The sequence below is a fragment of the Xenopus laevis genome, chromosome 7L (assembly GCF_017654675.1).
Source record: "Xenopus laevis strain J_2021 chromosome 7L, Xenopus_laevis_v10.1, whole genome shotgun sequence".
In the NCBI taxonomy this organism is placed as follows: Eukaryota; Metazoa; Chordata; class Amphibia; order Anura; family Pipidae; genus Xenopus; species Xenopus laevis.
In genome coordinates, this window is record NC_054383.1 from 49,008,152 (window position 1) to 49,022,272 (window position 14,121).

Genomic DNA, 14,121 nt, shown 5'->3' on the forward strand with positions numbered 1-14,121 from the left:
GCAAATTAAATTTCTTATATAACACAGCAAAAATCAAGTAAAAAAAGTGGAGATTTATTAGAATCCAACGTTTCGGTTCCCCACATGAACCTTCATCAGGGAAAACAATACAGTGCATCATTGTACATTTAAATAGCTCTAAATGGCGCCAAAAGACTGTTAGAGGCCGCCTGTCAATCATCATTACTAAAAAAACAAAATATTTCATTTAACATACTGCCCTATCAATATGCGTTATGCCCAAATCACACCAGGATCGAGGGTGCGTCCTACAAACCCCAAGTATATTGTTGGCTTACTGATTCCTGCATGATTAACCCGTCCTACATACTGTATTGGTGGACCGGAAACAGATGCCACCGGGGAGCTGCGGAGCTCGTTACTAGGCAATCCGCCTAGCTCGTAACCTGGCTCCTAAGTGTTAGCAACCACAATTGATCGACATCACCCCCTCTCTTAGGGACCATAACACAGTCAATGGGCATACATTTAAAATATGATGCTGGATGTTTTACAGCTAACCAGTGCTGTGCTACCGGTTGTTTTGAAATGTCTTGTTTCTTGTCCTTTTTACCATAAACTGGAACAAGCTCTGCCCTTATAGTGGCCCTATACTATACATGTTAATTCGTTCCCACAATTGCTTAGTGGTTTTACCACAATATAATAGGTCACAAGGGCATTTGATCATATAAACCACATTCTGTGAAGCACAAGTTAACTGGTGTTTAATAAAATATGGGTTGCCACTATATGGATGCAAAAACTTGTCACCCAATATTAAAGTGTTGCATGTGACACAATTTCCACATGCAACACTTACACCATGTATCTGAAATATTACTACATGTTACCAAATATCATTCATTTAGACATGGAATGCAACAAAATTGTCTTGGACCATTCTCTCAACTGGGAGAAAGTTAATGACTACTTAATGACTAATGACTTTGGGCCCCCCAAAGACACACCATTCGATCAGATTTTAGCATTCCATATTTTCTTATTTTATTGAAAAACAACATTTGTTCTGTGTGATAATTTTAAAGCACTAAAATGCTTAACCATTTATTAACCCTTTAATTGCTGGCTTTACAGACTGTGAAAGAGATCATCCACATAGAATAATATGAAACCCTGAAACATCAAATCTACCGGCATTTTGTAACTTTATTGCCAGCAAAGTAGATTCTATGTTGATAAAAGGTAAATGGTTCATTTCACATTATTTACTTTAAAAACAACTTTTAAACATTCAAATAGATTATGCTGTTTCCATAAGTATTTAATTTCCACACTTAAATATATTGTAAAGAAACCTGCAGAAATAACAGCTTTAAATGGGGTAAAATCTAAAAACAATCATGTTTATGTTCATACAGACAATATACAGACAAGGGGCAGTGGCCAGCTCCATATTGTAGCTCACACCCTTTCCAGCTATAGTCAGGTGATCCCAGTGGTGGCCAATAACAGGGCAACCATGTTAAGGAGTTTTAACCTTGAAAGCAGTACGTAAGTTGCAGGTAAAACTGTGTAAAATGTATAATGAAACAATAGAATTCTTAATGAATCAGATGCAAGTTGAAGTGTAGGACTGGCCATACCAGGGATGACTTTGAAGTAGGTGGCCAGCTTAAATATATTGCAATATATCGACAAACAATCCCTGTTTTGTTTAAAGGGTAAGGCATTTTTAGTAACTTTAAGGCACAAAATGTCTCAATGTCCTATATAGATATTGATAATGGTTTGAATGCAGAGGACATCATGTATTTGTCTGTATGAATTTTGAAATCCCAGCCTTATTGCACCCCTGCTTAATGGTTTTAAAAAAAACTTTACCTTATTTGTCATGTTTGTGTTCATGCAGCTGACCAGTAAATTACACCTGCTGTTTGGCTGCTATGGGTTACCAGGCAGGTAGATTTGAGAATGAAACAACTTTTCACAATGTTCTGTAGTGATTCTGGACCATTCTTCTGGGAACTATTGTTGATGACTACTTCAGAAAACAATACATTACCACCTCCTAAAAAGAACATGAAGTGAGAATAGGAAGATTGATCTACACTCCACATTGAAAAAGTCATTACGAATTAACTTGTACCTTAAAATCTGATAAAGTGTGTTATCTGTATATTTAGCACAGAAAAATAAATTAGGGATGCATGGAATCCACTATTTTGGATTCGGCCGATCCCCCGAATCCTTCACGAAAGATTCTGCCTGGAATCTTGGATTTGGTGCATCCCTACAATAAATGGCTGGTATGAATTAGCTGGATAAAGACAAATTCAAGATATGTTTATGATTAGACTTCAGCTTAGGAATGAAACTGTAAAAAATACTCACCCATAGCTGTTTCCATGGACACACCACAATGAAAGGAGTTTCTGACTTCGTAGTAAAAGCAGTGCCAACCAGCTTTAGAGCAGCTAGAAAAAATAAATAAAAGAGTACTCAAATTAGTGTATCCTCTTCATGGCCTATAAGCATTCTATAACTTCCATTTTCAATTTTTAATTTGTCCCATGGTGTATCAAAAACTGTAGAGTAAGCTGACCCCACAGATGCAGGGGGGGCTGGGGGAAAAGGGAGCCATTTCATAGGGCTCATGGGTCACCTGTGATTTGCACATGACCTGTGATGGAAAATAAATTGTGGTTTGCCATTGCCTCTATCATGTTACACTTTATTCTGTAAATATTAGTGATGAGCAAATCTGTCCAATTTCACGAAACTCCGAAAAAATAAGCTAAACGTAGAAAAAATTGTGAAATGCATTGAAGTCAATGGGTGTGACTATTTTTTAGGTCAGTTTTTCCCAGGAGGGTTATTAGCCAGCTAAGTGTGGATCCTAATTCCAGTTGAGAGATGGAGTATGCCCTTTAGAGTGTAAAGTGTTAGATTTCCCCTAGGTTATAAAAGTTGATGACTTCTGAGGGGTTAAGCAAACCTAAGGGGTTAACTTCTAAAGGGTTAACAGACCTGATGCCACCTTTTGCCACCCCATCATGCTTTCCGGCCTTAAACGCTACGGGGTCACCTTACCTTGCCTACTTAATCACACACACTGTATTACTGTTAAATGTAACTGTAATATTATTAGTAATATTTTTTCTACTTTAAATGAACTTGAATGTTTAACAAATGCAAATGATTGCTTATTTATTAAAAAATCTGAATATAAAACATTTTTAATGGGTCAAAAAAATCATTCATTAAAAATGCTTTAAATTTGCCATAGACATCTTCCATTGACGTGAACTCACCAGCTTTTAGATGCTGAAGTTTTAAATTTGTGGGTTTTTTTGCACTTTTGTTTTAAAAAGCATAATTTAAATTCTGGAGTTTTAGCACAGAGAAAAAATGTGATTCGAACGTTGCTAAATTACCTTCTTGGTGGGATGAATTTGAACATTTAGCCATTTGTCAATTAACAAGTGGCAGAAACTTTTCTGTACAGCGGGAACTGTAGCTGCATTGAACATTCAGCATGGGAAAGCACTTGAGCTCACCATACATGTTCGGGCCAATAAACTGATGACTCGACTAGACATTACTAGATAAAAGGACAATGCAGGAATGCAGAAAGCTTAGACCCTCATCTGAGAATCAGCAAAATTACACAGATCATGAATGTCCAGCATGCAGTGGTGCTCACTCACCCTAAACTCACTTAACCCTAAACGCAACTGAGCGTAAGATCACTATAAGTGTGACTGTAATTGTTTATTTGAATTTAGAGTTATACATGATAGCTCAGAGCAACCTATGCTTTGGCATAATGCAAATATAGAAATACCATTTCCTCAAATTCCTTTTGCTTTTATGGGTATTTTTGTAAACATTGTTATGCTTGCTGTGTTTTAGTGCGTGCAGACTCACAATACATGCCAGAACATTTGGCCATATTAGACGTCTCTGTTTATGTTTGGCTTTGATGGTATTTAAGCAACTAAAATGTAAGGAATGCTCAGCATCATAAAGAAAGAAATGGCTGTGTTCGCCTATATTGGGATGTATGGAAAAAGCAATGATATAAATAGTCAGGTAATAATAGGACATCTGTCACCAAAAAAGCAAATCAAGAAAAAGCTACTGCATGAAAGATCACAATAGATATATATTTAGAAGATAGCATGATAGAAATCAAATTTTCTGATACGGCATTGAAGATTATTTATAAGCTCGGGGAAGAGATTTTTCTTGAATGTTTCACCTTTGTACCTAAAGGACAAGAAAATGCTGAATGTCAGTGATTTCAATTCACCAATTTCAAGCACCAGATAGATAGCAACATATAACTCGATAAGAAAGTATTTTGGTTTAGCTAAGTAGACCACTGGCCCAATCATAACCTTGTCTCTTGCCCTAGGGATTACTTGGGTCTGCACTGGCTGGTGCGCTTGCACAGTTGAGCCAAACCTTCACTCTACTCTATGTGAACAATGAATAGGGCAGCTGCATAATGTTGAGTGAATTTTGTCGCCATGTATGGTTTAGCCATTTGCGGTTTTGCAAAACATTTAAGTTTAAGTTTCATATATATATCATTTCCTCTCCTGCCACATTAACCAATGGGATTTGAGTAATTGGGATTTGAGCACACAGCTATTATCTGTTTGTGGTCAGATTTATAAATTGTGCCTGTGTTTGCAAGCTAGTAACATATCATCTAAAGATTGTACTTTTTGGTTAAATAGCAACATAGATACTAAGGGGCAGATTTATTAAATTCGAGTTTTCAAGGGTATTTTTCAGTCAAATCTCAAATTATCAGGTTAAAAATAAAAAAATAGGGTTAAAAAAAATTTTTGGGGAGTTTTTGTAAAAACAAGATTTTTATACCCAAGCTGGAAATAGCTCGAATCTGAAAATACTCCAGCTAAAACCTGATAAGGTCATGTAGAAGTCAATGGCAGAGGTCTCGTGAACCATTTGAAGATGTTTATAGCCTTCATGATGTTCAAATTTTTTCCAGTATGTTTCGCTCAAAAACGAGAGCAATTCATGCGATTCAAGTTTATTCCCACCAAAAATCTTGATCAATTCGAGTTTTTGGGTCGTTCACCTCGAATTTAATGATTCAAGTTTTTTTCATTCCGTTTTTTTCTTAAATCTGAAAAACATTTGAGTTGTGTATAAAAAAAACTCACAAAGCTCTAAAATTCAACCTTTGATAAATAGTGTAGTACAGGGTGTACTACCAGTCAATTAGAAATGTTTTTAAGATATTTGCATTTTTTTTTATTGAAAAAGCAGTTGTAGCATAGTGGATAGAATGTCCTCTAACAGTAAAGGATATATGTGTTGTAGGATAAAGAGTAAAAAATGCATGTGATTTTGCTTTGCCATTGACTCCAATTAAATTTTGGGAATTTTGATGCTGGTTTGCAACTTTTGACCCAAAGAGAAACATGGCAGATTTGCTAAACACAGTAAACAAAATTTGAAGGTAAGGGTAAAAAATGTTTTATTGGTAACCCAAAAGTGAAAAAAAGAAGCCACAAAAAAACGTTCATAGACTTTTAAAAAATGTTTGCTACAAAAAAGATGCTGTAAGGAAAAAGTCGCCTCAGGACTTCTGTGTGTCTTACAAATATTTCACATGTTCACAATTTTTCTAGTAGCTTCACAAATTTTTTGGCAAAACAAAATGGGACAGATTTTCCTGGACAAGAAACAAGTTTGTGGTGCATTGCTCAGTAGAATAGTACTCCAGGCCGGTGTATTTTAGCAAAGAAGTGCACAGGAAGAAATAACACTTGTGGACTCTGCAATGAAGTGCAGGTTAGCTTGGCATTGCAATAGCCATATTTGCAGTTTAGTTAATGTAGTTTGTAACACAGTATTCAGTCAAAAATATCGTCTTTTTACTGTAAAGCAATGTGGGACAACACAAGCACTTGCCAGTTTGACGTTCACTAGTCCCAAGCAAGCTCTGGACAAACAAGGAAACTAAATGTAATTCAATAGTTGCAAAGGATTTTAAATTAATATCATATTGTTAAATGACAAACTGTTACACACATTTATGGACTGTAAGCATCTCATATAAATACTTCAAATATACAATCTATAGAAAGTAAAAATGTTAATTATTATACAGACTGTGCTTTATTAAGATTAAGGGGCATATTTACTTAGGGTCGAATATCGAGGGTTAATTAATATTGAAGTCGAAGGATTTACTGCATTTCCTACAATCGAACGATCAAAGGAAAAATTGTTCGATTGAATGATTAAATCCTTTGAATCGAACGATTCGAAGGATTTTAATCCATCGATCTAACGATTTTCCTTCGATCAGAAAATTGTTAGGAAGCCTATAGGCTAACACTGCACCTCGGTAGGTTTTAGGTGGCGAAGTAGGGGGTCGAAGTTTTTTTTAAAGAGACAGTACTTCGACTATCGAATGGTCGAATAGTCGAACGATTTTTAGTTCGAATCGTTCGGTTCGAAGTCAAAGTCGTAGTCGAAGGTCGAAGTAGCCAATTCGTTGGTCGAAGTAGCCAAAAAAATCATTCGAAATTCACATTTTTTTTATTCTATTTTTTTACTCGAACTAAGTAAATGTGCCCTTAAATAATATTTGGCTATTCATCCAACAAATCTCATATTATCCTTATGTTACAAAGAGGAATAGAAAATGTTACTTGTTGCTGGACTGAAACAGGTTTCACTGTTTTGTCTTCAATAGTCCTATAGAAAAGAATCATATATCTAACCAGCTACATCTAAAATCTTTCACAACTCTTCCGAGTCACAATTTACTCTATTGACTTCATTTATTATAGGGTCAGGGCAGTAAGACACCTAAAAGCTTTGGGACAGCAACTGATTCTAATGCAGGATAGGTCACAGCTTGGTGAATTGCATGAGCATTGCAAAGAATGATGGCTATATGGGCTGATAAAAGCAGACCATGCAGTTCTCCCAGACCAAGTTAGCAGATTATTGGCCCATGTATGGGGCTCCCGATAGGCCGGCCTGACCAATAACTTGCCAGAAAGCAGGTCCATTGAAGGCTGAATCAGTGTGTTGCTGCTGTCCTCATTCAATTAGCCTGCTGCCCATTTATATGATTAGCCCAATTTGGCCCAGCATGATCCACTTGTTTACCAACCTTGTCAAACGAATGTATCTGGCATTGTATGACTACACTAATTCAATTTAGTTTGGAGTTAGTGCAGCCCAGTGTCTTGCATTTATTAGAAGTTCCCTAAATTTTCAAATATACAGAGAATCGTATCAATATACATAAACTAAAGCCTATGAACCCATTTTGGAGCCATCAGCACATTGTATAACACAAAAGCACTTTAAGGGATTCCTCTTCGTGATTTATCAAAGCAGCACAGTCATGGCATGGAGACTCAGTTTTGGAATTTTGTCTAGTGCTAAAATGTTTCATACACAGTGATTCCAATTTCCAAACACAAAAAATATCAATGCCATCGAAATACAAAGAAGTGTTAGTAACATCAAAGTCACTTCAGCTTTATATTTTCTGGATGTGGTTTATTTACAGACCACACAATTGATAAATTTTTTATGCCCCGTGAGAGTATACCCTATGTTGCCATTCTGATTTAGTTGTGATGAAACTGGTACACAAATCTGTTAACATATTTACCTTCTTCTGTGGAAGAGATTCTAAAACATGTAAGGTGGACTTGGATGAGTGGATGAGTGTGCTGTGTATGTACTATATCAGATTGTGACCGAAGAAATACTTGATATTATTAAACTATCTAGACTAGAGTATAGTTTCCTCTGCTGCCTTTGGGTCAAGGTCCTGAACAAAGGATTTCATTTCGTGTGGGAACACAATTTTTATGTATAATCAGCAGAAACTGACGATTAGAAAAAAAAAAAAAGTTTATACATAGAATGCTCTGCCATATTTCCAAAATACTGGCCCTCAAGCATTTATTAGAGGGAACATTTTCCTACAGCAATTGCTCTATCTCACTGGTACAACTCTGAACTAATATGTTCAAATTTATACAGCATGAGAGTGTTGTTTACTGGTAATAGGGAAGAGTTTAAACTGAAAGGAGAAAGTGAGAAGAGCAATCTCTCTGACACTAATGAAGACCTACAGTAATTTTAATATAGTACAGTATACACAAGAAAATAGAAGATGAAGCTGCTGGTAACAAACTGTCTATAAATGAAAACGTATTTTTCAACTGCATTTCTCTATAGGTGCACATATATATGTATTTCTTGCCATGCTAGTCATTAGGCTGATCTCTCTAACCTACAACAAACTGCACTTAAATCCACATACAAGTACAAATAAATGCTTATAATCCTCTTATACAATCAAAAGTCACATACAGTGGCAGTAGCTAAAAATAAAACTAAACTCAAAGGTGTTTTTCACCTGAGTTAACTTTTAGTATGATGTAAAGAGTGATATTCTGAGACAATCTGCAATCTGGTTTTTGACTTATTTATCTTTTTATTCAGCAGCTCTAGTGTTTGCAGATTGAGCAATCTGGTTTATAGGGAGAAAATTACCCTAGAAACCATGCACTGATTGAAATAAAGACTGGAATATTAGTAGGAGAGGGCCTGAATAGAAAGATGAATAATAAAAAGTAGCAATAACAATACATTTGTGTTCTTGCAGAGCATTTTTATATGTAGTCTTTGACCCCCATTTGATAGCTGGAAAGAGTCAGAAGAAAAAGGCAAATAATTAAAAAAACAAATATAAAAATAAATAATGAAGTTGCTTAGAATTGGCCATTTTATAACACACTAAACCTTGACTTAAAGGTGAATCGCCCCTTTAAAATACTATGATAAGTTTGCCGTGAATATTGCATAATTTCTAAAATTTTGCATTATAAAAAATATTAAAGGGGTTGTTCACCTTCAAAAATTTTTCAGTTAAGTTGGTTTCAGATAGTTCACCAGAAATAAAGTATTTTTCCAGTTACTTTCAATTTTCTATTTGTGACTATTTTTCTAATATTTAAGCGTAAAGTTTCATTTTTCACCTTCTAAAGCAGCTCTGGGAGGGGGGGTCACCGACTCTAACTGTTTAAATTGATAAATTTAGTTGTTTAGTTTGTTCTCTTTGTACCTGCTGAGCAGAATCCCTGAGTTTCATTAAAGGCAGCTGTTAGAATTGATACAATAGTTACTAATATTCCACAGATACTGCTGAGAAATGTATCAACTAAATGTAGCAAATTGTAATAGTTCAGATGCTCCTGGATCACAGAGCTGCCAGACTGAGACTAGAGACAAGAACTTTAAGCTTAAATTTTGGGAAAACAGTAAAACATAAAAGGTGGAAAGCGATTGGAAAAAATCTTTGTTCATGATGAACAAGAGTGCCAAATTTACAGAAGACTTTTGGACCAACTTTAACAAACATAAATAGTCATAAATAATAAAACAACAACAAAAAATCCCTAAGGAACAGGATTCAAGAAAGATCTTATCAACATTTTTCTGAATGTTAAAAATTAGATTCCAATCATACCCAAAAAGAAAATCTTCAGACAATTCTCAAATTTTACAATTTTACAATGGCGGCATGACGCATTGCATTATTGGATTCCGTGCCTATGTATTAAATTCTTTTCTTTCAAGATGCATTTCTGATTGCAGTCAACCTGAGAGCAATATTTAGTACAATCAAAGTGGCTAATGAAGCACCTAAAGCTGAAATATGCTTACGTAGCGTGTTTTTCCCATAATGTGGAGCATCATGACTTTAGGTTATCAAAAAAACTAATAAAAAGGTGATAGTGCTCAGTGCTGTGCCCAACCTATCTGGACAATGGTTTTCCATATAATGGATCCCAATGTATCTCACAATGAGTTCATCAACACATTTTCTGTGAGCACTTTGTATAAAAAAAGATTCTCCTTAAGAAGGTATTAACTAGCTGTATCTGTTTACAAACCTCCAATTTTTAGCCTGTTTTTCAATTTTTAGCCTATACTGTATTACATTCCTAGTTGAACACATACTCATAGCCTTTCCATATTTATAAAAATGTAGAAGATCTGAGTTAATTTGTGAAGGATCACTTCATTATGTTTGAGCTGGTGAAGCCTCTTTGAAGCCACCAGACATATAGAGGAGTAAAGATTGTAGTAGTGTATTTGGATACTGCAATGTAAGCCTATCATAAAATTGGTGATAATGAGTAAATACTTGTGAGGTCATGTATCTACTGTATGTATCTAAATGACATCTCTACAGTGTGTTTTCTAATACCCATAAATACCCATAAATTGTGTATGGGAAGATGAAACTACCTTACAGGATAAGTGAATAATTAAAGTAAATCTGAGGAGAAATTGTAAATGAAATTTAGTAAATGAGTCCTAAAATGTTTTTTCATGTAGCAATTAGAATGTAATGAGAGAAATTTAAAATCTACCTGTTTTGGTAACTGCACCTGAAATTAATTGCAGAAGAATTCAGTGCCACAAACACGGTGCTCCTTTTACGGGAGCAATCATTTCAAGTAATTTAAAGAAAATAACTATAATTAAAGGAAATTAAAAGATTAGTTTGGCTCCTTGCTCCACAAAAAGTCCTAGGCAGGTCATTTTATTAGCAGCAATTATATGTATCAGTGGCACCAAATATTGCTGGCTCGGTGCATAGTAATGCCTTGTGCTCTGTACTTAAAATGTATTGGCTTGACAGAGATAATGGCCATTACTGGATCACATTAGACCCTGTCATTCTGCATTTAGAATATAATTAAATTGGTGCCCTCTTCAAACCTTTTACTGTGTGTAACATATTTAAAAAGTTAAGCTACAGTGATATGGAGCCTGCTGAAATGTGTTTAAATGTGCTGGAAATTGCCATTTATAATATATAATTGAGCACTGAACCCTGATACCTGTGCACAGGCTGTCTCTGAATGGCTGTGTACACTTTTTTTCTAAAGGGAAAAACATGGCTGACTGTGGCGTTTTTATTCTTGCATTTTGTACACTGCATTATTCTATGTACCATCCAGGATTTAATTAGGTTAATTTGCTTTTCCCCAATCTAAGTGTTATAGTGATAAGAGGCACAGGGCGCTAAATGCTTGTGCACAAAGAATACTGCAGTCTGCCTAGGGCTGGATTAAAAAGTAGCAGAGTACAGTACAGACAAGGTAAGGGCAGGGTCCTGTTGCAGCCTATATTCTGCTGCTCCCTACTTTGCATGTCTTAATGACATACAGGGTATGGGTTGTGAGGGGGTGCCTATTCATGCAGCTTAGCATAAAGTACAAGGTGCTTTTTTATAATTACAAAGAAAAAGGAAATAATTAAAACTATTTAGATTTTTTGCTTAAAGAACATGTAAGCCTTTACACGGTAGGAAAATATAAGGCTTACATGTTCTTTAAGCAAAAAAAAAAAAAAATTTCCTTTTTCTTTGTAATTATAACAGCACCTTGTACTTGATCCTAAGCTGCATGAATCCATTATGGTGGTACAACAATCAGATTGGGTTTCTTTAATGTTTAAATGTAACATAGTAAGTTAGGTTAAAAAAAGACAAACATGCATCAAGTTCAACCTTTTATGTCTATATATAGCCAGCCTAACTGGTTGATCCAGAGGAAGGCAAAAATAACCCCACTTAAGCTTCTACAAAAATTCCTTCCTGATGCCAAAATGGCAATCGAACTAGTCCCTGAATCAACTTGTACTTTGAGCTATCTTCCATAACTCTGTATTCCCCTCATTTGCTAAAAAGCTATTCAACTCCTTCTTAAAGCTATCTAATGTATCAGGCAGTACAACTGATACAGCTGTCAGCTGGAAGTTTGGAAGCTTGGATGTTTTTCTACAAGTCAAGGTATGGTGACCCAAATTATGTAAAAAAAATCTAGCACCCAGGCTGAGGTATTTGCTCCTTTAAATCTCCAGGGTTAGACAGGTAAGGACCATGGAGCATGGTTGGAAAGTACTCTGGTCAATAAGAGGGAGTGTTTAAGGGGAGCCTGGGTGTGTTGACGGAAGTCGGTGTAAGTGAGAAGCTGAGAGAAAAGAGTGTGTTCTGAAACAAACAATTTGTGACATTGGGACTCCAGAGAAAGACAGCCTTGTGAAACTTTTGTTTTTTATTCTTTGAAAACTTTAATTTGGTGAGACTTCAATTACTGTTTTCTACTTTAGCACAGAACTTGTGCTTTGTTTATTTTGCTGTTAAAATAAACCACAGGTAGGAGCCTGCTAAGTTTTGTTGCCAACCTGAGCCTCCTGTCTCATCTTAGGGAACCAGGGTCGGACTGGACGATTGGGGGCCCATGGGGACGATTGGGGGCGCACATGTGCGAACACCGTAATTTGTTTTTTGTTTTGGCCCAGCTGAACGGGGAGAGGGTCTGCCCGTTTTTTTTCTGGGTATCCCGCCAGCCCTGTCAGACCTTGTGAGGAACTCCTATGAGCAATCCCTACACAATATATATATAAATTATGTTGAGTGTTAAAATAGTTGTATGGCAGTGCACATGCATACTCGCTACTGTAAGTAAAAATGCTCCACAGCAGGCAGGATTCCCCTCTGTTTCACAACTCTTGTTATAGCTGCTGTACACTGTAATGGCTATATTAAGCTTATCAACGGCTTTATACCAAGTGAAATTTCACAGTGGAGGAAAATTTCCCTTGAGCTTTAAGCTTGGCATCTTGCAGATTTGTTCTGTCAGTGTAAGTTAAATGATCAGAAGATACAATGCAATCTTCTCTCTTGTCTAATCACAATGATGAGGTAGAGATAACAGCAAAGACTCCAGCTTTGTTGAAGTTGTATCGGTAAATGAAACTGCACCCAGAGGACCTTAACTTATCCTTAGCTCCCATCTATTTAAATCTGGAGCAATAAATCATTTTTTAACTCCCTAGCTTACTGAATACAAGCAATATAATAAGATTTGATCACGGCATGTAATAAACATATATATTTGTATCAGTATAACTCACTTTAACTTGGGATAACAATGATCTATTACGGTACTACATTGCTTAGGAAGCACATAGAAATATATACAAGATTTAACTTTATCAGGAATCTAACAATTATATTGTTAGATTACTATATATTTTATTGTGATTATTATATAAACATGTAATTTTAAGATTTTGAATTTTATCTGTTCTTTGACAAACAATAAAAAACCTGCTCCAAGAAGTCTCAAGGAACATAAATGAAAGGAGGTGGACAATACAGTTAGGTATGAGGTGATCTCAAGGGGTTATTCTCCAATTATTGGTTTTAATGATGACACAGCACTGCTGGGCTCTCTCATATAAAGATTCATCATATTGCTTTAGTCATGTCCCAAGGCAAGAGAATAGATTATTACATCAGCTGCTCTCCTAAACATGATACCAGAATCAATGGTTTCCTCCTGAAAACATCCTCTGTCTAGCAGTGGTCATATGTTACTAGGAATACACTTAATTCATGGTGTTTGCATCCAGACCCTTTCTATATTCAGATTTGAGAAAAAATCCTTTAACAAAACTTGTCACATTCAGATGTTCATAGCTTTAAATACGACTTTGGTTAGGCTGAACATTTCAGATTTACCTGAATCCGAATCCTGCAAGGAGTGCTATGATTCATCTGAATCCCAAACCTGATTTCTAGATTTGGTGAATCCCTGAATGTAGGTTCCAGTCTTCTACACATAAGATAATGGAGACCATCAAAACTGCTTGTATTAAGCAGATGAGAATGTTTATTAACCCCAATATTCAGCAGCACTTCACCAGGACCTTTTGTAAACAATATGAATTTTGCTTGCATACAGAGTTGGTCACTGTTGGGCAGGGTAGGAATTCTTTACCATTACCTTTTGTAAGGGATAACATAGGGGGCACTGTGGAGGCAGCAGGAGGAAAGTGAGTCTTTAAGGCAAGAGCTGGGACACAGACAGGAAAAGGGCAGGAACAGGGTGACGAGGACAATAAGTCAGACTGAAACAGATGCAGAGCGGAACAGGACGAAGAGGACAAAGATCAGGACTGGGCTAGACAGGATGAAGAGGGCGAAGGTCAGGATAGGAACAGACTGGATGGGACAGGATGGTGCGGGCATAGATTGGATCAAACTGGGGATAGAGG

At 36.1% G+C, this 14,121-nt stretch overlaps 1 protein-coding gene across 2 annotated transcripts in view; it reads right to left on the reverse strand.

Annotated features, from left to right (window-relative positions):
- rasgef1a.L (RasGEF domain family member 1A L homeolog) overlaps positions 1-14,121 on the reverse strand; it is a 151,652-nt gene that overhangs the window by 88,885 nt on the left and 48,646 nt on the right. Inside the window, exon 2 of one of the 2 annotated variants that reach the window (XM_041568487.1) lies at positions 2,356-2,438. Coding sequence is in view for 1 of the 2 variants with exons in the window: in XM_041568486.1 (XP_041424420.1) it covers positions 1,846-1,869 (24 nt within the window). In the remaining variant the exon portion in view is untranslated. Of the gene's footprint in view, positions 1-1,845; positions 2,012-2,355; positions 2,439-14,121 lie in introns of those variants that run through there. The other variant, XM_041568486.1, reaches the window with a different exon arrangement.